General features: G+C 42.9%; 1 protein-coding gene across 6 annotated transcripts in view; it reads left to right on the forward strand.

The window, feature by feature from the left end:
* Positions 1-21,231, forward strand: part of col12a1a (collagen, type XII, alpha 1a) — a 53,452-nt gene extending 32,221 nt beyond the window's left edge. For 5 of the 6 annotated variants that reach the window (XM_015970333.3, XM_015970335.3, XM_015970334.3 and 2 more), the window contains 31 exons: positions 355-484; positions 559-701; positions 799-928; positions 1,415-1,534; positions 1,656-1,802; positions 1,876-1,992; positions 2,077-2,229; positions 2,343-2,414; positions 2,508-2,647; positions 3,273-3,396; positions 3,485-3,628; positions 3,822-3,986; positions 4,114-4,152; positions 4,229-4,367; positions 4,902-5,044; positions 7,045-7,154; positions 11,727-11,885; positions 12,147-12,224; positions 12,821-12,907; positions 13,314-13,367; positions 13,702-13,797; positions 14,021-14,074; positions 15,227-15,280; positions 15,522-15,575; positions 16,142-16,213; positions 16,298-16,333; positions 16,413-16,479; positions 16,573-16,755; positions 17,175-17,252; positions 18,611-18,781; positions 20,422-21,231. In XM_015970333.3, the coding sequence (XP_015825819.3) occupies positions 355-484; positions 559-701; positions 799-928; positions 1,415-1,534; positions 1,656-1,802; positions 1,876-1,992; positions 2,077-2,229; positions 2,343-2,414; positions 2,508-2,647; positions 3,273-3,396; positions 3,485-3,628; positions 3,822-3,986; positions 4,114-4,152; positions 4,229-4,367; positions 4,902-5,044; positions 7,045-7,154; positions 11,727-11,885; positions 12,147-12,224; positions 12,821-12,907; positions 13,314-13,367; positions 13,702-13,797; positions 14,021-14,074; positions 15,227-15,280; positions 15,522-15,575; positions 16,142-16,213; positions 16,298-16,333; positions 16,413-16,479; positions 16,573-16,755; positions 17,175-17,252; positions 18,611-18,781; positions 20,422-20,564 (3,402 nt within the window). In that variant the 3' untranslated portion in view covers positions 20,565-21,231. Of the gene's footprint in view, positions 1-354; positions 485-558; positions 702-798; positions 929-1,414; positions 1,535-1,655; positions 1,803-1,875; positions 1,993-2,076; positions 2,230-2,342; positions 2,415-2,507; positions 2,648-3,272; positions 3,397-3,484; positions 3,629-3,821; positions 3,987-4,113; positions 4,153-4,228; positions 4,368-4,901; positions 5,045-7,044; positions 7,155-11,726; positions 11,886-12,146; positions 12,225-12,820; positions 12,908-13,313; positions 13,368-13,701; positions 13,798-14,020; positions 14,075-15,226; positions 15,281-15,521; positions 15,576-16,141; positions 16,214-16,297; positions 16,334-16,412; positions 16,480-16,572; positions 16,756-17,174; positions 17,253-18,610; positions 18,782-19,597; positions 20,225-20,421 lie in introns of those variants that run through there. The other variant, XM_015970337.3, reaches the window with a different exon arrangement.
* The last annotated feature ends 1,782 nt before the right edge of the window (positions 21,232-23,013 follow it).

The following is a 23,013-nucleotide window of genomic DNA, read 5'->3' on the forward strand; positions in this document are numbered from 1 at the left end:
CCTGTTGTACTATCGTTTCCCTTTTACATCAAAAACTCCTCAATAAAGGACTGTGACCCCCTCAAAGAGGTCATCAGCAGGCTAGAGGAGGCCTGACCTTATTCTGTCCCGCTAATTACCCCAAACACAGATTGCTGAGCCTTTGTGTTGTCCTCTGAAACGGTCAGGCTGTGTTAATTATCACACAGACTCCCCTTTTGTAACACCACACCCTTCAACATCAAAGGAGCTTTTCCCTTTCATGCAGCGAGAAGCTGTTTTCGTTTAAACACAGCGTAAGCTCTAGTTTTGCACGTTTTCCATTTAGGAACTCCAAAAGAATGTTTGAAAGCCGACGTGTTTGTCTCTGCTCAGGTCCTGGTACCAGGCAGCACCACCACAGCTCTTCTGAGTCAGCTTCTGCCAGACACTGATTACAACGTTGGAGTTGTGGCATTGTACAGCGATGGAGAAGGACCCACTGCTAGTGACGCTGGAAAGACACGTAAGTTACTAGAGATCACGTTGGACCAACTCGAGCTGTGAGTTACAGAAAAGTTTCCCCGTTTTTAATCACAGTGCCACGTGGCGGCCCACGGAACATGCGTGTGTATGACCCGACCACCACCACCCTCTCTGTCAGCTGGGAGCATGCAGAAGGTCCCGTCACGCAGTATCGCATCTCCTACGAGCCAACCACCGGAGACCCCATCGAGGAATTTGTGAGCGCGTTTAAGACAATAAAATTTGATCCTTTAGAGTTAAAAAAAAATCCAAAGAGCGCTTTTTAAAAACAGAATTTTCCCCTTTGTCTTGCAGACAACCGTTCCAGGGAACAGAAACAACGTGATCCTGCAGAACCTGGATCCAGACACACCGTATAACATAAAAGTGACAGCCATCTATGCAGATGGACCTGGAGGGCAGTTGGACGGGAATGGACGCACAGGTACAAACGCTTCGATCAAGCCTGATTATTAACTATTAACGACCACGGCACACACACATCCAGTCAAACAAAAATTGGAATATTTCAGTGATAATTCTAAGAAAACTGAACCTTTGACCCTTAAAAGCTGCTGGACTTCCACTTTATGACCCAGATTAGTGAGAAAGTTTAGTGACATGAAGTTCTTGACCTTTCAAGGATGCAACAGTACCATCAGCCTTCACCACAGATTTATTAGCTGCCTCTCCTTCAATGAAGGAAATTGAATACTTAGATTGTTGGTCAGAGTCTTGCTCAACTTTTCATTCCAGACCAAAGAATTGCATATGATGAAGCCCCACCCTATTTGAAGCCACTTGTTCTGTTTTTTAACCCAGCTGACTTCCCTTCATTTATTGCTTTCTGCAATATTTTAGGCACCATGAAGAGTTTATGAACTCATTAATTACGTTGCTAATAGATCATCCCTGTTTCTGTTTCCTGCAGTGGGAATGCTCGGACCCAGAAACCTCCGTGTTTCTGATGAATGGTACACCCGCTTCAAGGTAGCCTGGGACCCCGCCCCCTCCAGGGTTAACGGATACAAGCTTTTCTACCGACCCGTGGGTACGGAGGAGCTTTTATTCCCTCTGGAGAAAATGTGCAGACAGTTCTGTTTGAGTTCCACTCGTCTGTTGCTACACTGGTTGGAGGCATTCTTTCTTTATTTCCCTGTGTTTGTTTTCAGGCACCAACACATTTTCTGAGATGTTTGTTGGAGATGTGACCTCACACCAACTGCAGAACCTGAATCCTGGAACCACTTATGACCTACAGGTGGTGGCTCAGTACAACACGGGCTCTAGTCAACCTCTGACTGGCCAAGGAACGACACGTGAGTGGATAATCCTGCTTTGTGACGGGTTGAATGTAAAATGGACTAACACATTTGTGGGATTTCCTTTCAGTGTACTTAAACGTGACGGGCTTGTCCACCTACAATGTCGGCTACGACTCTTTCTGCATCCGATGGGCTCCCCACCGAGCCGCCACCTCCTATAGACTCACCGTCAGTCCTGTTGACCGTAAGAGCTTTAATCGTTTTCGTTTCTGTCTCTTTAATCTGTTCGGTCCTGATGTCGTGATTTAGTTCTTTACCTCACTTCTAGGGTCAAAGCGTGGATCTCAAGAAGTCACAGTGCAAGGCTCCCAGAGCACCAACTGTTTCGATGGCTTGAGCCCCGACACTCTTTACAACGCCACGGTTTACACCCAAACCCAAAACCTGGAGGGCCCTGGAGTCAGCGTCACAGAGAAAACATGTACGAAAATGACAAAAATCTTGGCAGAAGCTGCTAAAATCTCAACTTTCTAAAGTGAATCATTGATTTTCAGCTAAAAAAATAAATTTGCATGTGATTCTGTTTCGCACCAGTGGTCAAACCCACTCCTGTGCCGACTCAGCCTCCCCCAACTCCTCCAGCTTCAGTCCCACCTGCTCGAGATGGTGAGGAGAAATTTAAAACCAAAGTTTATTTTTAATGAAAACATTTTTTCTATAATTCTAAATAAATGATTAACAACATTATTTTCACTACAGTGTGCAAAGGAGCAAAGGCCGACGTGGTCTTCCTCATCGATGGCTCCTGGAGTATCGGAGATGACAGCTTCAACAAAGTCATCCAGTTTGTTACAAGCATGACTTCAGCTTTTGATGTTATCAGCCCGAGTGGCGTGCAGGTGAGTGCACGTCACTTATTTCTTTTCCCCAACCACAAAAACGTGAAAATCCTGCGCTCGAGTGTTCATTAGCAAAATATCACCACCGGATGGATTTTAATGAAAGTAACTCTTGGATCGTCGTCTGTAACTGATGAACTTTTATAGCTAACCAGATTCAAGATGGCCGCTGCAACCGATCAACACTAGTCAGCATAAAAATGGCTATAACTCAGTCAGTTTTGCTAGTATTGAGGTAATATTTGGTGTACCAAACCATTTTTACATGCAATGATCTTAGATTTGGTGTGCAAGATGTCAGCAGGCAGACATCATTCCTTTAACCCTCCCACTGTCCTAATGGGTGTGACCCCACGAGGAAAGTTGACCATTGAGCAGGGTTGATGGTTTATCCCTTGGGTTCATGTGGCAGGGGTGAGGAGTGAGCACCACCTCACTCCTGCCGCGTGGACATCTAGGGATAAACCATCAATCCTGCTCCATGGTCAACTTTCTTCGCGGGGGTCACACCCATTAGGACAGTGGGAGGGTTAAAGAACGCTTCATCTTGTTTTAGAGTTTTTATTCCATACTTGTTACTGTTGGTCACGGTCTTCTTCTTTGTCCTCTCACATTTTCTGAATAGGCTGCATTTGTGCAGTACAGCGATGACGCCAAGACCGAGTTTAAACTGAACACCTACCACGACAAGGGTGTTGTGCTATCAGCTGTGAAGTCAATTCGCTACAGAGGAGGCAACACTAAGACGGGTACCCCGCTTAAATAAAGGAATCTTTCAGAGAAAAACGGATAATTCCTAAAACTTTCTGTACTTGTTTCCCCCTCGTTCCAATCCAGGCATTGCTCTGAAGCACGTCTACGAGAAGGTGTTCACATCAGACAGCGGCATGAGGAGGAATGTCCCCAAAGTGCTGGTTGTGGTCACGGATGGGCGGTCCCAAGACGAGGTCAAGAAGAGTGCAGAGAAACTGCAGCACTCTGGTATGCATGAAGGAACTTCTCATCATTTTTGTTTGTTTGTTTTACTTCCTTTCCAGCGATAAATACAAAGCTTGTGGCTGATTATTTATTAAACTCCTGCAATGCTCCGAGAAGTGATGACAGATCCTGTGGTTTTTATTAGGTTTTTAACAATGGCCCTTGTTAATTGTGTGTGTGTGTGTTTGGCCCGCAGGCTATAGCGTGTTTGTGGTTGGAGTGGCTGACATCGACAGGAGAGAGCTGACAGCCATCGGCAGCAAGCCCAGCGAGAGGCACGTGTTTGTCGTCGACGATTATGATGCTTTTGACAAAATCCAGGACAACCTGATCACTTTCATCTGTGAAACGGCAACGTCCAGTAAGACAGTTTTATTGGTGTTCCTGCACAGGAAGCTCACTTCTGCTGATTCACCATAAACAAACCTTCAACATTACTTCATATCCAATCAGATTCCTCAGCTCCTGATGTTTTTGTCCCCTTACAGCGTGTCCTTTAATCTACATGAATGGATTCACCACTCCTGGTAAGTAACCATTTCCCGTGAAGGTTCTTAAGTTTCAGTGGTGCCACTTTTTCACTGTGTGTCTGCTTCCGTTCAGGTTTCAGAATGCTAGAAGCTTTCAACATTACAGACCAGACGTTTGCTGGCATGAACGGCGTTTCCATGGAGCCTGGTTCCTTCAACAGCTTCGTCACCTACAGGCTGCATAAAGATGCCTTCCTGAACCAGCCCACCAAGTAAGATTTGAGGCAAACAAAGAAGAAGTGGGACTCTCACGTTGCACCTGTTTTCTCACGCATCATCTCTTGAGAGGGATTTCCCAAATCCATTTTTTTGTTAGTTGGTAGAGCTTGTGGAATTTTGCAAGAGACAAAGGTGGTTTAATGTCCTAAAAGACACCTTGCTTGTTTATCGTTTATACTCAAGGCAGAAAAACCACATGTGGATCAAGGAGTTTACCTCACTTAAAAGAAACTTGGAGTAATCTGCTTTGGGATGGTGTATTCATGTTTAAAATGGTGCCAATTTAGTATGCATGGGTATTTTCATTTATCTAATGCACGCAAAGTGCAAACCAGAGATAGCAAATACTGTCCGTGTGTGTGTGTGTGTGTGTGTGTGTGTGTGTGTGAGTGTGTGCAAAGTGAAAATCATTAGCAGGTTTTACAGCTTGTGTGACAAACTCTTTGCAGCTTGATTATTCCAACATTGGAATGTAATATTCCGGTTCCCGTAGCTTGGTCCTTACTGGATGTTTTCTATGCTCACAGGGAGATCCATCCAGACGGTCTTCCTCCGTCTTACACCCTCATCCTGCTCTTCCGTCTCCTGCCCGACACGCCGTCCGAACCGTTTGATATCTGGCAGATTGCTGACAAAAACAACAACCCTGAGGTCGGAGTCACTGTGAATCGTAAGTTTCTAACATTAAAGCAACATGGCATCTTAATCCACTTTGGATATTTGTCAGTTTTTTAATTCAAAACGATGAATGAAGTCATTTAGGCTTTTTATCCTGGCATAGAAACCCCTTGAGGGTGTGGTCTATAGCATGATGTCATTAATGGCTACAGCTAAGGCTGAATGCTACGCTAATCACTGAGCTCCAATACACACGAGATAAATCCATCCATCTTCTTCCACAGTTAGCTTGACGTTTACAGACTGACTAATTACCATAAATCCTCTAATATTGGCCTGTATTCAATTAACGGCCGGGTATCACATTTTGGCCGGTATTGGAGTCGGCGGAGGTGAATAACGGCCGGCTTTTTACTGTGGCCGGGTGGAATGTGGTAACAAGCAAGTACCACGGGGGTGTGGGGGTGGGGGGGGGGTTGTGTCATTCGTCTCACTTTTGATTTGCCAGTGATAGACCGCGAGGGTAACTTTAACCATGGCAGGTGCGGAGACAAAGAGGAGGCGAAAATTTCATATCAAGTTCAAAGAGAACGTGCTGATTATGCTGCAGAACACTCTGGCGAGCAGTAGGGGTTATATGAACTAGTCACTAGTCGACTTCACCGCTCTATAGTGACTTTTTATGCCTGTCATCGACTAGTCGCTGTCACGTGATAATGACCGGCAAGATGCAGTCCACGGAAAAGACAGCAGCCTGCTGTCAGCAGGTGACGAGCTCCTGCGCGTCGGGAGGCAATGCGCTGTGCCAGAGCGTCGGTACTGACACCCGCCGTAAAATGGACATTTAACCAAATTGTGACCTTTACCCTCTTGCAATTTAACCTTTCCCTCACCCCCATCCTAATCGTAACCAGCTTGTGCATGCAAAGCTCTCTGATTGTTGACGCGCTCCAGACATCTGCGTCCTGAGCACGGCCACAGTAACATTATCAAATTAGGTGTTGCCACCTCAAAAACTAATTTAACCGCGATCGTTCATGTCGGCTCATTTCCTTTTATGTTTTCTGTCTTTTATTCTTTTATTTGTGCCTGATGCTTTTCGCTGCTGTGGAGCGGGGCGCATCACCTGTTTTGTCCTCGGTGACGCACCTCACTGATGCGGCCAGCGAGCACTCCGCTGTTTCTGCGGTCGGTAGATCTTTTAGAACTGCAGTTCAAAGGTAACTCATAAGGTGAATATATATGAACCCAGGTAGCAGTTTTTCTTTAGGATTTAGAGGAGATGCAGGAAGATAATAAACAGAGACAGGACAGAAAAGTAGTCAAATAAAATCAAGTTAGTTTTTGTACCTGGTGGTTGCAACAAACAGACACCATTGAAGGTAATCAGAAGTGAGGAACAGAAAATGAAATAATTATTTTAATGTTTAGAGCAGCAGGAACTCCGAGAGGCTGCAGGCGCATCAGTGAGTTTGCGGCTGCTGCGCAGGGGGAGGGGGGGAGGGCTGAAGCAGAAACTACCGTTGTTAAAAGAAATGTGTTTAACTTTGAAAATGTGGGCGCAATTTTAATTGTCAAAAACTCCAGCAAACCATTAGTTCATTTTGCTCAAATAGAAATTGAGGCCTGCCTCTACTTCTGCCCCTCCTTCCAATAAAGGCCTGGAGCTTGATGAGCTTGAGTCAAATACAGGCCCGGGCCTGTATTAGAGGATTTACAGTAAATGCAGCTCAAGTTAGCGTTCAAGCTAGCGCCATACTAGCCTATAAATGCAGCATTAAACAATTATCAGCACTATCATTTCGCTTATTTTAATAAAGAGTTAAAATATTCTAAAATTTTAATTATTTGGTATTCACCTGACCAAAAGAAAAAATGGCCACTTCTTCTTTCACCGCTTCAGTTTTCATTGATGTTATTTGGCTTCCCGTACCTGCTACAAGAGAAAAGAATACGCAGCAGCCTCCAGAACCATGTGCTCTCCATAGATCTGAACGTTGCGTGCATCATCAGACACCGTCAGGGATTCATCAAAGGCCCCTCTGTTTTCAGCTTCCAGTCAAACGGTGACGTTCTACAACAAGGACACTCGAGGAGAGATTCAGAAAGCTGTCTTTAATGAAGCTCAAGTGAAGCGAGTTTTCCATGGGAGCTTCCACAAGGTAAACATAATGCACGATTCCCAAAGAAACCATTGTCTATGTACATTTGAAAGTTTTTTTTAATTAAAAATTCACTTTTCGTGAACAATTCGGGGACTTTACATTCTGCTTATCTTCTCCCTTTCACATATATTTCTTTTCTGTGTCTCTTCCGCCTCTTTTATCCTGACTGAAGGACTTTTTAATGTGAAATCCTGATGAACAGCTCGTTCTTTGGAGCCGTATCGTGTTACATTCTGCTTTTAATCTTCATGTCAGTTTGCTGTCAAAGAGTGTGCCCATTTTTCATGATTTGACATTTAGGTTTAGTTTTTTTTAGCTGAAGCACTTATTTTAAGTAATGAGCTTTAAATGCTGTAAATAAGTGAAAAGAGGAGTGAGAGGGAAGGTCTGATGCATCAGTGGAGGAGCTCTTTGGTTAAACAGGAGATGGTAGATGCCCAGTTAAACCACTTTCTGAGAAAAACTTCCTAAAGATTTGGCTCCATTTTCTTCTCGAAGCAAACAAAAAGAGGTTGTGATGGTGTTTAAGGGTCACTCGAGGAAAGAATAGAGATTTTAGAGCAAAAATGAATGATGTAAATATTTACATTTCCCAGAATGCCTTGTGTAACTGAACTATACTGACTTGTTTGGGTGTCAGGCTGAGCTTTAATAGTATATACATATGAATGAAGTACATTTGAGACTCTTATTGTGAAGGTTGGCAGGAAGTTCTTTGTGTTCTGCTTTGGAAATTTTGTATTTTACACAGTAAAACACACCAACAATCATTAAAGTAAAAATGTAAAAAAAAAGAGAAGCAAATTCGGTCATTTTCTGTTCTTGAGCATGCTCCTGATTTAAACTTTTTAAAATTTGGTCACTTACTCTTTATCTATTTTTCCACTTGACCCTGTGATATTGTTGTAGCATAACTTTAAAGGTGTGGAACACTGAAAAACCATTTTTAAATGATTACTTCTGATTACAATCAGTCACTCTGAGTTTTTCATGCAGGCTGAAATAGTCTCCTATATACATCTCCTGCATTAGCTTCTGATAGAAAACAGACGGTGAAACTCTAGGATTAGAAAATCCTGACAGTTCTACGTCACACTGTCACCAACATTCATGGACTCCTCCATCTTGACTCATGACGGAGGATGCTGTGGCTGGTTTAGCGTCCAGGAAACGACATTAAACATCTCAGCTAGCAGAAGCTAACCATTAGCATTAAAGTTAAAGTCCATGGCTGATCCAGGCGCTTCTGGGCCTTTTTTTCCCTCCCCGACTACGACTTGCAAGGCATTTATTCCTTCCAGAGACCACTGCAATTGTTTGATTAAACGGGTGTTCAACACTTTTAAAAGCTCCTGCCAATGAAATTTTGCAAAAAAGCAATAATTACAACTAATAAGTAGATTTAAGGTGTTTTTCCATGAAAGTGCATCTTCCTTGCAGGCAACTAAGCTAATGCTGTCAGTTAGCATTTATTATAAACCAGGATTTTGCCTCCAACTCAAAACATCCGCTCTCCGGTGGTTCTATTGTGTTTAAAGAGACTTTCGTTCCTCTTCGTCAGCTAAACCACAATATTAGAGCCGTATGCCCAGCTCATTGCAGTCCCTGGCAAATGTAAACAGACACATCAAATGTCTCCGTGCACAATGCGAAGCAGCAGGGAGCCTCAACCATCTCGTTGTGCTTTAAGCACAGTGGGATCCGGAAACTCTAACAATAGAGTATATTTTCACTCAAACTTGGAATGTTTTCAGTTAAATTTCATTATTTACCTCAAGTCCAACCGCGTTTAAAGTTTGGCTCGAAGAACAACATCTCCTCAGTTAATCAAAGGTTATCAAAAAAAATGATTTTTTTTTTTTGACCAGTGACTTCAAAGTTCACCCACTTCCTGACATTAGAGAGAAAAGAGGGGCGAGTTGGCTCGGAGATCAGAGGCTTCCCAGTTTGACCATTTAACATCTACGCGGCTAATTGCGGACTAACCTCATGAGTGGATGGGACTTTGCAAACAGTTGGCTCGGTTTTTGATGTAATGACATCATTTTTTCTTTTCTTGTAGTTTTTCTTGCTGGTCTAGTAGGAAGGGGGCTCGATCTTTGTGTGTTTTCTGTTCTCAGCCTGCGGCCGTAGAGGAGACTGTAGTCTGAATGCGGACTATAGCTGGTTTGTGGTGCCATAGCCGAGCTGGCGAGTCCTCAGCGGTCTACCTAGCTGCTTATTTGTTGGTCTGTTCATTGAGTGCTGCTGCTGCCTGTGGTGATGGTGTGAGTTTACATGTTGTCAGTGGTTTTCTGAAACTTTGTGGCTCTTGCAGAGTGGCCTCAGTAAGCGTGGGCTTTTTGTGTCTGAGCTGAGATCTCTTGATCGGAACCAGCCTTCTGAAAGTGGTCTTAAATTTAGCACTTTGAGGCCCTCTTTAAGTTTTCTAGGTATTTGTCTGTTTAATAACTTTTACCCAAACATGAGTGTGAGCTAGAATGACGGCGTAGGGTCAGAGAGTACATCTAGATAAGACAGGCTAGCTAATAAACAGTGACCCAGGCTTGTGGTTTACCGCCACTCATGACATGATGGAAAGCCCTCAGAGGTGTCTGCAGTAGATGCAGACCCAGTAGGGAATCCCCTCCCACATACAAACCGTACGAGTTCCTGTAACCTAAAGCCAAAAGGAAATTTGACTAATTTGGTGTCCAGGGGTTCTTTGGTAACAAGTAATACTTTCTGCATTCCATCGTTTAATATTCATGATTATTTTTACAGCAGTGGAGTCAAAAGAAACCAGACAAAAGATTGATTTGAAGCATCTGAGCTTCAGCATAAATCAGCTCTCTGTCTGACCACAAGTCAGCATTTTCGGCTGTTTTCACCCAAAACAAAACTGCCTTTTTTAAAGGTTCATGCTATTTTTTGTAGGGGCAAAGTAGCGCACGACAAAAGCCATTTTGCATTAGTAACTGGGAAAATGAACAGATTTTTTTGGCACTTGGTTAACATTTTATATTAACAGAAAATCTGATTATGTGAACATAAACGGCTTAAAATAACAGTGTGCGTTCTAGTTTTTCCCTTCCTGGAAGCATCAGCATAAAAGTGGCCAATCTGATTAACTGAATTCCATTTCAGTTAACAGATTATTAAAAGTCCAGCAATGGAAAGTGCAGAATTCCTTGGAGAGGCTCGCTTTCCATTCTGTGTTGGTGTGATAGTTTCGTTTCCAAATGATTCATCTACTTTACTCCTACTATTCAGTTTGGACCACTTCTACTGACGTTTTGATGCAAAGGCGTTATCTTTCTTTAATTTACCAAGATAATCTTACTAGGAAAAAAATACTCATAAAAACTGAATGATCAGTTTAATAAAATAAATAGTTGCTGGTCACACCCACCCATCTCCTAATTGGGACGCAGAGTAGAGCTGCTGCTCCTTCAGCTTGGAGAAGTGAGAAGGAGTTCCCCATTTGTGATGTCACAAACGGGGACTGTTTGAAACAGCCCGTTTGAGGCATGATTCCTAAAACCAAACACTGTCAGAAAACTTTGGAGTGTTTATGGAGTCATTAGACACTCACATGGCAGCACTAAAAGATGCACAAAGTGAGTTTAGCATAATACGTACTCTTAAAAGCATGAAAGCAGGCTGGAACCCTCTGTGGTAATACAACAACCATCGCCTCTGAGTGCTAGTTGGTATTTTCCACTGACTTGAGTGTTTTTATTGGGTTTACTCACTGGTCAGTGAGGTAATACATACATGCTCATAATTTAGCATCCCAATGGATCATCCAAAGTTGTTTCGGTAAGCCCGCAAGAGCATCATCATATGTGACATGCATGCCAGGACCCTGGGATAAATGGCACCATTTTCTCTATGTGGTCCACCAGATAGTTTGTTGTGCTGCCAAGGAAGTAGGCTGTAATTTTGTGAATAGTTGCCAGGAACTATGGCCTAGTCTGTGGCTGGTATAGCTTTGTAGAAAGAAATGGTAGCGTGCTTTCTTCCGACATAAAGAAATGCTTGTTTGACAGAGAGGAAATTTAGCAACTGCAAAGGGAAAGTGTGGAAAGTGTAGGACCTTTGATGGCAAGCCACAAAATATATTGTTTCAAGATGTGGAACGGGGGTCTAATGCACAGGAAACCCAAGAATCTGGCCTTTTTTGTTCTTGGTCATTATGTAACAGCCGGCTACTTGGGAAAGCCAACCGTTGCACATTTCTTTTTTATGGTTCAAGCATCTGTAGAGGCATAAAAAATCTCTCGCCAAATCAGTAATCATATGAGATTAATGTCAGAGTCTGTGCTTAACAAGGTTTTGCAGAGGCTTAGCACTTCTAATAATTGCTTGAAGCCTTTTGGAATCACTTTTATGATCAGTTTTGGTCCATTTTCAAGTGCAAACATGTATTTTCTAAATGCAAATTAATGCCGAGGACAGCTTTTGAATTTTCCAAATGTATGTGATGCCGTTTGTCAAACTATTGTCTGGCAATGACTTTGGCCAATTTTTGCAAATACAGCAATGTTTTGTTAAAAATGCCCTCTCTCCTTCTTCTCCCTCCCCCAGCTCCACATTTCTGTTTCTCCTGAGAAGGTCAAGCTCCATGTGGACTGTCAGGAAGTGGCAGAGAAGCCCATCAAAGAGGCCAACAACATCACAGTGGAGGGCCTGGAAGTGCTTGGCAAGATGGTCAAGTCAGGAGGTGGAAAGAAGCAGTCTGCAACAGTAAGCACAAACTTGTAAAGGCAAAAAATGGCTGGAAAAAATACATCTGGAAGAAAATTCCTCAATCTTCAAAAGATAAAAAAAATCTAAAACCTTCTTGGCAAACTATTCCTGGTGATGGCTGCAGGGAGAATGAAAGTGTGCAATCTTGGATTTCTTCAAGGGCACCATTGTTTGGTTTTTCTTGACAGTGCATTTTCACTGTAAATAGGAGCCATTTGTAACACCCTTCCATGTTTATTCCCATCTTCTCTCGTGCAGTTCCAGCTCCAGATGTTCGATATTGTCTGCAGCTTGAGCTGGATCAGTCGGGACAAATGCTGTGAGCTCCCATCCACAGTAAGCGTCTTCCCCAAGCTCTTTAGTTTCACATTTCCTTTCTGGAGTTTATTTCCTGTGGTGTACCTAAATGAAAACCAGGGTTGAAAACAACCTTTTCTAGAGAAAGTGTCTCATCTGAACAGAAATAAACATTGTTTCATCCGTAATCCTACTATCTTAATGATGGATCCCAATTGCATGCCAACAACTCTTCAATTTTGGATCCCAAACCAGAGTAAATAACATTTATTTGTGCTGAATAAAGGATGATTGCACGCTTAAGCCAATTAAAAGCAATTCATCTGTAATTTGCAGCCGATATTAATGCATCACATGCATGATTGCAGTGTTGCGTAACTCGTTATGTTAATGATTCCCATACAGACAAGTGGACGAGGTCTGCAGCTGAAGGCTGCGCACGTACTTTGTGATAATAAGTGACTGAGCAGTTTTCATTGTGATTGCTTCTAAACTGTAATATCAGCAAAGTGAAACTCACAGATTTCCAGGATAAAGTCACAAAATCTTTGACTGTTGGAGCACAAACCCTCAGTCATCACAGATAATTAATGTGTGTGTTTAGTTCAACTCATGAGCTTATTTGTCTTTTTCAGAGAGTCGAAGCCAAGTGTCCAGCTCTTCCCCACTCTTGTACTTGCACACAGGACAGCATTGGCCCTCAGGGACCTCCCGGACCAACGGTAAAGATAAACCGTCACTGCTTTTTGTCTGTCTTCACCTGATAAAGTTATTGTCCCAGAGGCCTTGATGAAGATGATGATGATGATAAAGCCACGCAGTGCGATTCTAGAGTTACAGTGGACACAAAGCTTCATGTTTGAACTTAAAGAGTCTAAGTTTGACTTATTTATTCATTTATTTTAAAGTTCCCATCTGGAAAGAAGCGCTAAGGATTAAATTGACATCCCGTGAAGAGATGTCGGCTCAAGGAAAAGCAGCAAACACCCGAAACCGTTAAAATTATCCTGGATTATTTAATAAACTAGAATTGACCCATGGAGGATTCCTTGGTTCTTGGACTTTTAGGGTTTTTGAAACCTGCTTCTGTGATGTTCACTCAGGGTTTCTGGCTCTTTCCTTTTCCAGGGAAGCCCAGGTACTAAAGGACCACGAGGAGATACGGGATCACCTGGCAACCCCGTGAGTCAGACCTAACGTCTTCAGCATGCTGTAAATGATTTTAGAGGGATTCCTGAAAGGACTGGCTTTCATAAGTCTACATTATCTGTACTGTTTAACAGGAAGATAATAAGAGTTAAACAGCTGCTGCTATGTTAGCAAATTGGACACATCTGCAGACATTTAACAGCCTTAAACTCTCCCGTAAAGGAGGCTCAGTCCAAACACTTTAAAGGATCGATCCCAAAACACAGTTTACCATCAAAAGAAAAGTTCTGATTAGGTTTGGTTGCACTTTTCTCTTAAAACGTGGTTTTGTTTTAACACCTTGATGATGGTTTGTTTATTGCTGCAGGGCGGAATGGGTCCACGTGGTGAGCCAGGACTCCCAGGTCCGTTAGGACCACCGGGTCCACAAGGCCCTAACGGACTGTCTCTGCCGGGCCCACCTGTAAGTTCCAGACCTGCTGACATCATGAAAGTGATTTATTTAGCTGATATGATAGTTTGTGAGAATGCCCACCAGTGAGTGGCATTTAAAATTGACCTCGAACACTCCCCTCCCTCTCTCAGCCAACTGGCAAGAATCTCTTTTTTCTCGTGAAACTACACCATCAGTCACGATCACCGAGTAAAATGGTAAAAGCCTAACTTCTTTGCTCCTTCCTCCTCAGGGTAGCTCAGGACCAAAGGGAGATCGTGGAGACCCAGGCATTACTGGTCTGCAAGTAAGCACTCTTTTCTCATTTGTGGTTTATGAACAGGAAATGGGAAACAATCCCCTCAGAGCAGCGTTACTACGGGAGCTTGAATTCAGTCCAACAACCAGATTGAAAGCACACTGAAGAGTGGGAGGTTTACCGTCAGCAGGGACCCAGACTCTTAAATCCTCCTGCTGATTGACAAACAGCAGCGATGCAGTTAAATTATTGTGAAGCGTAGACTCGCGTTACTAATGGAAATGGAACTCGTCCTCCAGCCTGAAGAAGACTGACTTACAAAAGCAAACAGAGGATGGAAACCATATTTGCCTCTATGACAGTTGTGGTTAAAATCTGTGAAGTTTAAACTGTTAGGGCAACTCTGCAAACGCAATCACGGAACACACACCCCTCCCTCCCGTCAGGTGTCTTCCCTGAGTCGCGTCTGCCAGAAACCCGCAATGCCGGAGGAATCCAGATAGCGCTAAGCACCAGCCGCTCTTTTCTAAGTCCTAACGTGTTTCGTTGGCCGTGACTTCAAATGGTGTTGAAGTGGTAGCAGCCGGCTGTTTCTCCTCCTCTGACATTACTGAGCGGAGAACCTCTCACATTGGTGGTGTTCTGTTGCTAAATGCGTGAGTGTGTGATGAGTGGAGGACCCAGGGAAGTCCGCTGGTCCAATAGTCGCTTTGAGTCCAAAACGTCTTTTTTTAAAATCTCCACGATATATTCGTAGCTTTACTATGTTAGAACGTTGTTAAGAGGCGTGAAATTTAAGCCAATTTATTTTCCAAATTTGCCATTGCAGCTTTAAAGGGTGGGAAGTTATTTTGGAAAGCACATTTTTATGTGGGCTGGTATAGTTAACTCCCACCATTCATCTGGGGAGGATGTCATCACCGATTGGTCATTCTGGCCCTGAAATGGTGAAAATTGGAAGAGGATCATTGTTGGGGATTTTATCTGTTTCATTACAACAACAACAACAAAGTTGAGGCTCTCTTCTCTAAAACATATGAGACACAAGAGAACTTTTAAGGTTTTTACAAGAACAATAATGTATTTTCTTTGGCTAAACAAGGAGGGGAACTTCCAGTCAGCAGAGGCTTTTGGGAGCTACATAAAAGTTCGTTTTTTGACGATTACCATTTGATTAAGTAAGTGTTCTTTTTTTCCCAGGGTTCTCCCGGCCCACGTGGCCCTCTGGGCCCTGTTGGACCAAGCGGAGCACGGGTAAGAGCCATGCATAGAGAAGATACCATGTTCAGCGTCTAAAATATGGATCCACCTCATGTCTTATTTCCATTTGAACTTTATGCTGCTTGTCGCCTTCATCCAAAAGGCTGCAGCTACTCCATTTAAAAGGACACATTTTAGGCAAAAACAAACAAAAGTAATGACAATGATGTATTACACCAGCAGAGTCCCCCTGGGAGCTGTAACTCATGTATGACTGCGTGTTGTTTCTACTTAGGGGCCACCAGGAAAGGAGGGACAAGCTGGACCCAGAGGCCCACCAGGGCCAATGGTGAGTGTCTTTTAGTGCCAAATAAATACTTCTCATAAAGAAATGGAAGGAAAAAAAAGTGTGCTTCTCCTGATACAGTATATCTGCAACAATTACTCCTCTGGCTCCAGATTTCCACTCTGCTGGAACAGCACATAAAACCCAGACTGGGTCCCCCCACAGTCGCGAGAATGATGCATGCACCCCTCATTTTCCTTTTTCTGTGGTTTGCGGAGGTCTGACTCTATTTAAGCCAGCCATCATGTTAACAGGCGGCATGCCAGTATGGAGTGGTCTATAGCATCCTGAGTGCTACAGGAGCCATTAGCGTGATGGTTTGTGTTGGAGTGTACATGCATCCTGCTTGTACTGCTGTTGTGCACGTGTGTGTTTCCATCTCCGCTCCACTGTTCTTGGCAGCGTTTGGCCCCCCCCAACACACACACACACACACACACATTGCAGATGTCAACAAACTTTGACACTTGTTTTACAACCATTAACATGGAACGGTAGTTAAAAATTGCTGTAACTTTTTTTTTTAGCTAAATTAAAAAAGTCTTAAATGTTTATTTTGTATTTTCTAGGGAAGCCCTGGAAATCCTGGTGTACCCGGAATCACTGGAAAACCAGGAAAACCAGGAGAACCAGGAAACCCAGTATGGAATACATTATAGGACAGAAATCTATGTTGATGAAAAGTTGAAGCTAGTTCTAACTTTAAATGTTTTCCTTCTAAAAAGGGACCCGTTGGCCTTAAAGGAGAAAAAGGAGAGAGGGTATGCGTTCATGAAGCGTTCACAATATCATGGATGAGCAAAGAATTCATCGCCTCATGAAACTGTCTTTGATTTCCAGGGAGACTTTGCATCCCAGAACATGATGCGCTCCATTGCCAGACAAGTTTGTGAACAGCTTGTGAACAGTGAGCAAAACATCTCTGGAGCCTCTGGGAATTTTAATGCCCTTGAAATTCACGGCTTAGTGAGATCCGTCTGATTTTGTTTTATGTTTACAGGCCAGATGAGCAGAATCGACGTTATGCTCAACCAGATTCCTTCCGGATATCGCAGCAACACTCCAGGGCCACCCGGTCCTCCTGGGCCCCCTGGCAGCCAGGGAGCACGAGGAGAGCCAGGGCAAACCGGAAGATCCGGGTTCCCTGGAAACCCAGGATTACCCGGAAATCAAGGAGAAAGAGGTAAATGTTCTTGAACTTCTTCTCATTTTCGTTAGACGGTGTTACGCTAGCATGGATGTATAGAATAAGTAGGAACTGAAGCCATGTTGACACCTTTTAAGGTCTAGTTGTAATTCGGTCCACACGAACAGAAATTTTTAGCAAAACAAACTTTTCATTGGCTAATTTTGTCATGAATTATTTGGGCCTTAGTGGAAAGTTGAATTATTACGAGAAAATGTTGAGAGATCCCTATCTTTGTTATGGATCTGCCAGTGCAATGGGCAGGAATGTCCACATTCTCTCCTGCATGGAGATCTTTTATTTTTCAAACAGGATGGAAACGATCACTTAGACCAAGTATCCAGTTTTTATTCAATCGAAACCTTTTTTGTTCGATTTTCATTCATTTCCAAAATGTTAATTGTGAACTTTTTCAGGTTTGCCAGGAGAAAAGGGAGAGAGAGGATCTCCAGGAGATAGTGTCAGAGGAGTTAGAGGTCCACCAGGACCACCAGGTAACACGTTTATATTTATAACAGACTCATCTAATCAGATTCCAGTTTTATTAAATGTTGCAGCTGGAGCCAGGAACACTAAGTCTCTGTTAGATGTTATCCTTACTATAAAACACTGATTTGACACCGTTTCTGTGGACCTACTTGGAGTGCTCCCATTAGTCCATTTAAACATGACACATTCCAGCCTGGACTCTAATTCACCTGCATGTGGGTCTCAGTCATTTGGGCAGCTGGACTACATAAATTCTGTGGCACAACCTCCAAGGAAATTCACAAAGCTTTGCTTTCTAAAGGATTTATGGTACGCGTATACCCCACTTCTTCAGACAAACTTGAAACACGATCTGGTTGATGAAGCTATTTGAGAAGAATTGAGTCGAGACATCCATCATAACTCAGCTCCATGCTGCAGATCTTGAAGTAACTTGTAGAAAATGTCTTTAGGTTGATTTATTAAAGCAGCAAATCTACAAACCAAGCTAGCTTTTAAACACAAACACGGTCACAGAACGCTCCCCCCTTCCATCGTATATCATCCCTGGGCCACGCCCCCTTAGAGCGCCAAACACCAGTCACCGTTTTCTATGTCCAAATGTCTTTTGTTGTCCATGACGTCAAAGGGCTTTTTGGGACTCTTCCCAAAGTTGAAGTGGTAGCAGCCGGCTGTTTCTCCTCTGATGTTATTGAGTGGAGAACCTCTCACACCAGTGGTGTCCTGTTTTAAATACGCGAGCAATGGAGGACCAAGTGTGGCGGTTTGAACGTAGAACGTTGTTAAGGGGTATGAAAAAAATGATTTGTAGCTTATTTGTTTTCCAAATTTGCTGTAGCAGCTTTGATGAGGAAGTTGGTTTCTGAACTGGATCGCTCTTTTGAGGAAGAACTGGTCAAAAACCAACAAGAACCAAATACGTCTGTCTTTGAACGAAGTGAGAAAACCAGTGAGAGAAAGTCCACTCTGATGACTCACTCTTGTGTGTGTGTGTGTGTGTGTGTGTGTGTGTGTGTGTGTGTGTGTGTGAGATTCAGATTGTTATACAATAAGCTTTCTCTAGCGGCTTCATTGACTACACATGGACTCACTTAAGGAAGAAGGGGGGGGGGGGGAAAGAAAACGGGGGGAAAATTCCATCCCAAGTTAGTGCCGTCTAGACAGACGGGCCGGGGTAGCTCCACACAACCACAGACTGCATCTCGGGTCTTTTTTCTTCTTTCTTAGTCAAGTTCTTTAATTGAGCTGTTGAAAAATTGAAGTTGCTTCCTCGTGACCCCAACTGTTTCCACAGAAAATTTACGGGTGATGTCAGCTGTACTCCAGCTGGACTCTCCTAAACCGGCATCTCTCTCATTTGCAGGGCCACCTGGAGAGTCGAGATCTGGTCCCCCAGGTCCTTCTGGCTCCGCTGGGGTTCGTGGCCCTCCAGGACGTCAGGGTACTCCAGGTGTGAGGGGACCACCAGGACCCCCTGGATACTGCGACTCCTCTCAGTGTGTTGGTATTCCTTACAATGGACAAGGATACACAGGTACACATCTGCATGCTTTGACTTGAGGATTTAGACTAAGTGTATGCACACTAATTACATTTGCAACTCATTGCACTAGTTAATATGTAATGTATGGAGGTATTACTGTAGGTGTTCATTCTTTGGTGGTCGTATCTCCTTAAAAATGTTCTAGTTTAAACCGACCTCAGTCAGTGTTGATTCGCCTGTTTGGAGGTTTAGTTCCGATAAAGCAAACATCTGCCCTGTAACAAACAACATGACCATCGAGCTGTGGCCATCTTTGTTTTTTTTAGTAAAATCCCACCAACCTTACCGATAGAGTGCTGCTTTTGCCCAACAAACCAACCAATAAGGAAGTACGCCATACATTGTGGAAGAAGCAGGGAAGAAGACGGAAATACATTGTTTTTCTAAATAAATGCGCTGTGATTGGCCAGCCACAATACTGCCCGGGGTTGGAGAGGTTCCAGTGGAGCATTGCTAGACTGATTTACAAAGCAACATGTTTTTGCTTCTGCAAATGATGACCTAGATTCTAGGCTAAGATAGCTCTGCAGCTCGATCCACACGTTGTCTTCTTCCTCATTCGTCCGCACCTACCGCGGACGTCGGTCGGCCAGACACTCACTTCCTCGTTCGACCTTTGTGAGTGACTAAATCAGGACATGAATAAAGTCAAATCTAGGCAGAAGTGATACCTCCATACATTTCTAGACAACTTTAGAAAGTTGCATGAATGCATACTAGCCCTTGGAGTACAATAGCTTGCATTAATTAATTGAAATGCCATTAAGAGAATAAAACTCACCCACTTTTTGACCTGTATGTTTCCAGGTTTGGCATAGTAAACGTTCTGTCATCTGTGCCGCTTTCTCTCTGAAGTCCTGCTTCTGAGATGTTTGCCCGTTTGCTTTGGGCCTTGCAAGGATAATCACCATGGACATAAATGCTGAACATTAAAACGAAACATTACAAAAGAATACCAAAAAAAAAAAGGAGCATACTGGCACTAACATCATGTCACAGCTACAAGCTACAGTGATGGCAACCTGCTGGCCTGTTTGCATCTTGAACCACAAACCGTTGGGAAAACTAAAACAAAAAGAGACAGAGAGACTGAGCATTTCTCCGAAGGAAGCAGCATGTACAAACACCAGCCGACACAACTACTAACAACGAGGATCTCAGAATAGTAATAACGTGGAGGTGATATGTGTAAATAAAACTAATGTTTTTGCCTTGTAAATGACTGAACCAGGACTAAAAATCATGTTAACACCTTTTTTTGAGCTTGTGCCTCATAACTCACTGCTTACTCACCACCAGCATACCCCCCCCCCCCCCCCCTCCAGATAATTGGTCTTACACCTCTGGTTCAGACTTTCGCATGTTTCAATGTTATTATCGAGGCCTGTGATTGGCCAAATTGGTGCAATTTTTTCCCATCTATGCTTTCATGTTTCTTTTGTAACAGCTGGTCTTTTTTTATCAAAAATGTTGGATTTTATTGTGAGATTTAGAATTTTTGTGTTTTTTTTTAACCAAAAAAATGGCATCATTTCTATTAGAGATATTTTGTAATTCTGAGTGGAAGGTTTTTCTAATTGTTTATGTAAAAAGTTGATTTTTTTTTCTCGATTGGCCAAATGCTCTTCCAGCCCCCCGCTACCAGCCGGATGTCGAGTCTCTACCCGCGGAGCCAGTTGGAGGGGTTGAGACAGTGCAATCGCAAGGTTACATGAGAACCCAGCGAAGAAAGAGATCACAACCACAGGACAATACAGGAAGACTAGCATCATAGCCATGATCAGGAGCTCTCAGAAACTAATATTCCACAAATACTTGAGTTTGAATACTCAGAGTAAAACTATACTTATATGGGTTTGATACCTCTGGCTCTTTATATATTTTTATGACATGAAAAAGTTTTGCGAGTTTAATAGAAATCTTTACGTTACAAACCTGTGTGCTAGCTAAATGTTTCCCCTTCAGTGTCTGCTTGTTTGCAAGTGTTTGCCAGACTCCAGTTTGGAAAGCACCAACCATGTAAAAACCAGCTAAACATATGTGCAAACACGCATGTCCCTTAACAGCAACATGTTCCCGTTTCTAAATCCGTTTCAGGTCCTCTGTTGGTCAAAATCGATCCGTTTACGCCCAGACATTTCTGTTTTGTGCTGCCTGTAAGCGCTATGGTAATCTGACTAACTGTAACAAATCATATGTGTTCTTATTTTTGTTTTGTTACCAAAAAGGTTAAATTGCATGATTGTGTTGTATATTTACTGAGGTCAGAATATAGTTGTTGTTTTCTATCAAGGCAGTTTGGATTTGGTGGCAAGACTATGGCCATAGGATTGCTTTTCTCTTGTTTCAACTGCACATTTTTGTGAATTACACACAGCCTTATTTTCTTATTTATTTCTGAAACGGAAGAGGCATTTTTCAATAAAACTACTGAAAATGTAGCGACTGTTTTGGCTTCTTGGTCCTTTTCTTTGACTCCAAACTGATCTGTGTACAGTGCGTTATGTGTGGAGACGGAGCTCTGCTGGCAGGACCATCAAAATGTCAGATCTACAGCTGCTGTCAGCAATAAATTCCTCCGAACGAGTTCATTTGGTCATGAGCGACAAAACCGATTCTTCTCAGCATAAGTTCCTCAGAGATATGCTTTGAAGTCCTAACCTTTATTTATTTTGACAGCTGAGTATATTTCAAACTCTCCTGAAAGTCTGTTTGTGTCAAAGCGAAAAAAAAAGGGAGTTTGAGAACAACTTTACCGTCATGTGACCTGCTGCACAGACGTTTACATAACTTCTTGGCATCTGTCCCATCAGGTTCAAATTTTTTAAATTCCTGAGAGGAAACAATAAAAGTGCGTTAGGGCCGATACCGAAATTGGACAAATATTTCTGCTTAAAGAGCATTTCTAATGACGCCAAAAGGACTAAGTGTTTATTTGGACAAAAGAAACTGATTTTTGAGGAGTTCTGCACAAATGCCTGAGCTGGGAGTGCGGTCCAGAGGGGTCGAGATCACCACAACAAGAAGACGACGTGAGAAACTCCTTTCAGAACAACCCTTTAAAGTCTGGCTCCGATATGTTGATGCGCACAATGAAGTCTCAATCACAGATCGGCCGTGATTTCATGGAGTGTGTGAGCAGCTGGAATCTGTCAGTCATCAAAGAACGTTGGATTTAGAACAGAGGACAAAGACTGGACGCACTTTATAAAACCCAGCTTTCATAAAAACTTAAAAATCTTCAATCTTTAGACTTTTTGACTTTGTTGAAATAAGCAACACGACGTCCACATGTTTCAACATCAGGCTGTTACCTGAGGCAGCGCCGAGGCCTTTCCCCCCTCTACAGCAAAATCAAGTAATGCTTTCTTTTCCAAAGCCATAAATAAAATGGTCTGGTTGATACCTGAAACCATCCAAACTGTGCTGTTGTCTGGTTTTTGCACCAAGATTCATTCAAGATTGTTGACAGCTCTACGTGCACGTTCACTTTGTGCTGAGTTTCAAAAAGCTGCTGCAGTCTGTGGTCGTTCTAGGATTTGAAGTTTCTGATTTTCCTCCCGCTAAACAGCAAAGGCATTTCTTTCTCAGTGTTGAGAATTTATAAAGAAAGTCAAATATTCTGAGAAGCCTCTGATCCTAAACTGGAGGTAGGAGTTAGGTATCGACATTCAGCATATCAGAGGGGAACTATTGTGTGTTATTTTTAATAATTATATAAATCAAGAAAATTAAAACCTCAGATTTGAGCCAGAAATGGAATAAGTCTAACAAAACATTAAAAAGATGTCATAGTTTTGTTGGATTTGGACCCAAGGTGATGGAGGTGAACGCTAAGGGTTTAATAAAACCTAGGAACCAAAATGAACGAGAACTTTAGAAGGAAACCAGACAAAGAACCAAGATCACAGAAGAATCTGACTGAGGGAGAGGACTTTTAAAGAGTGGGACTGGTTGCTAAACAGGAACAGGTGAACTGGTAACTGATGACCAACAGGTGTGCAGAGGGAATGAGTGGAGCTGAAGGAAAAACGGAACTAGGAAAACGTTAGGGCATGTGGTCTTGTGTCCATTGGAACCATGCAAGATCTTTGGACTTAGGACACAGAACTAGCAGAAAGGAATCATGGGAACATTTAATCCTGGGACTTTAGGGAATTTGGGAGTCAACATGGAATCCATTTAACTTTGGACCACATGGGAAACTTGAACATGTAACCCTT

This window comes from Nothobranchius furzeri, chromosome 18 (assembly GCF_043380555.1).
Source record: "Nothobranchius furzeri strain GRZ-AD chromosome 18, NfurGRZ-RIMD1, whole genome shotgun sequence".
Lineage (NCBI taxonomy): Eukaryota > Metazoa > Chordata > Actinopteri > Cyprinodontiformes > Nothobranchiidae > Nothobranchius > Nothobranchius furzeri.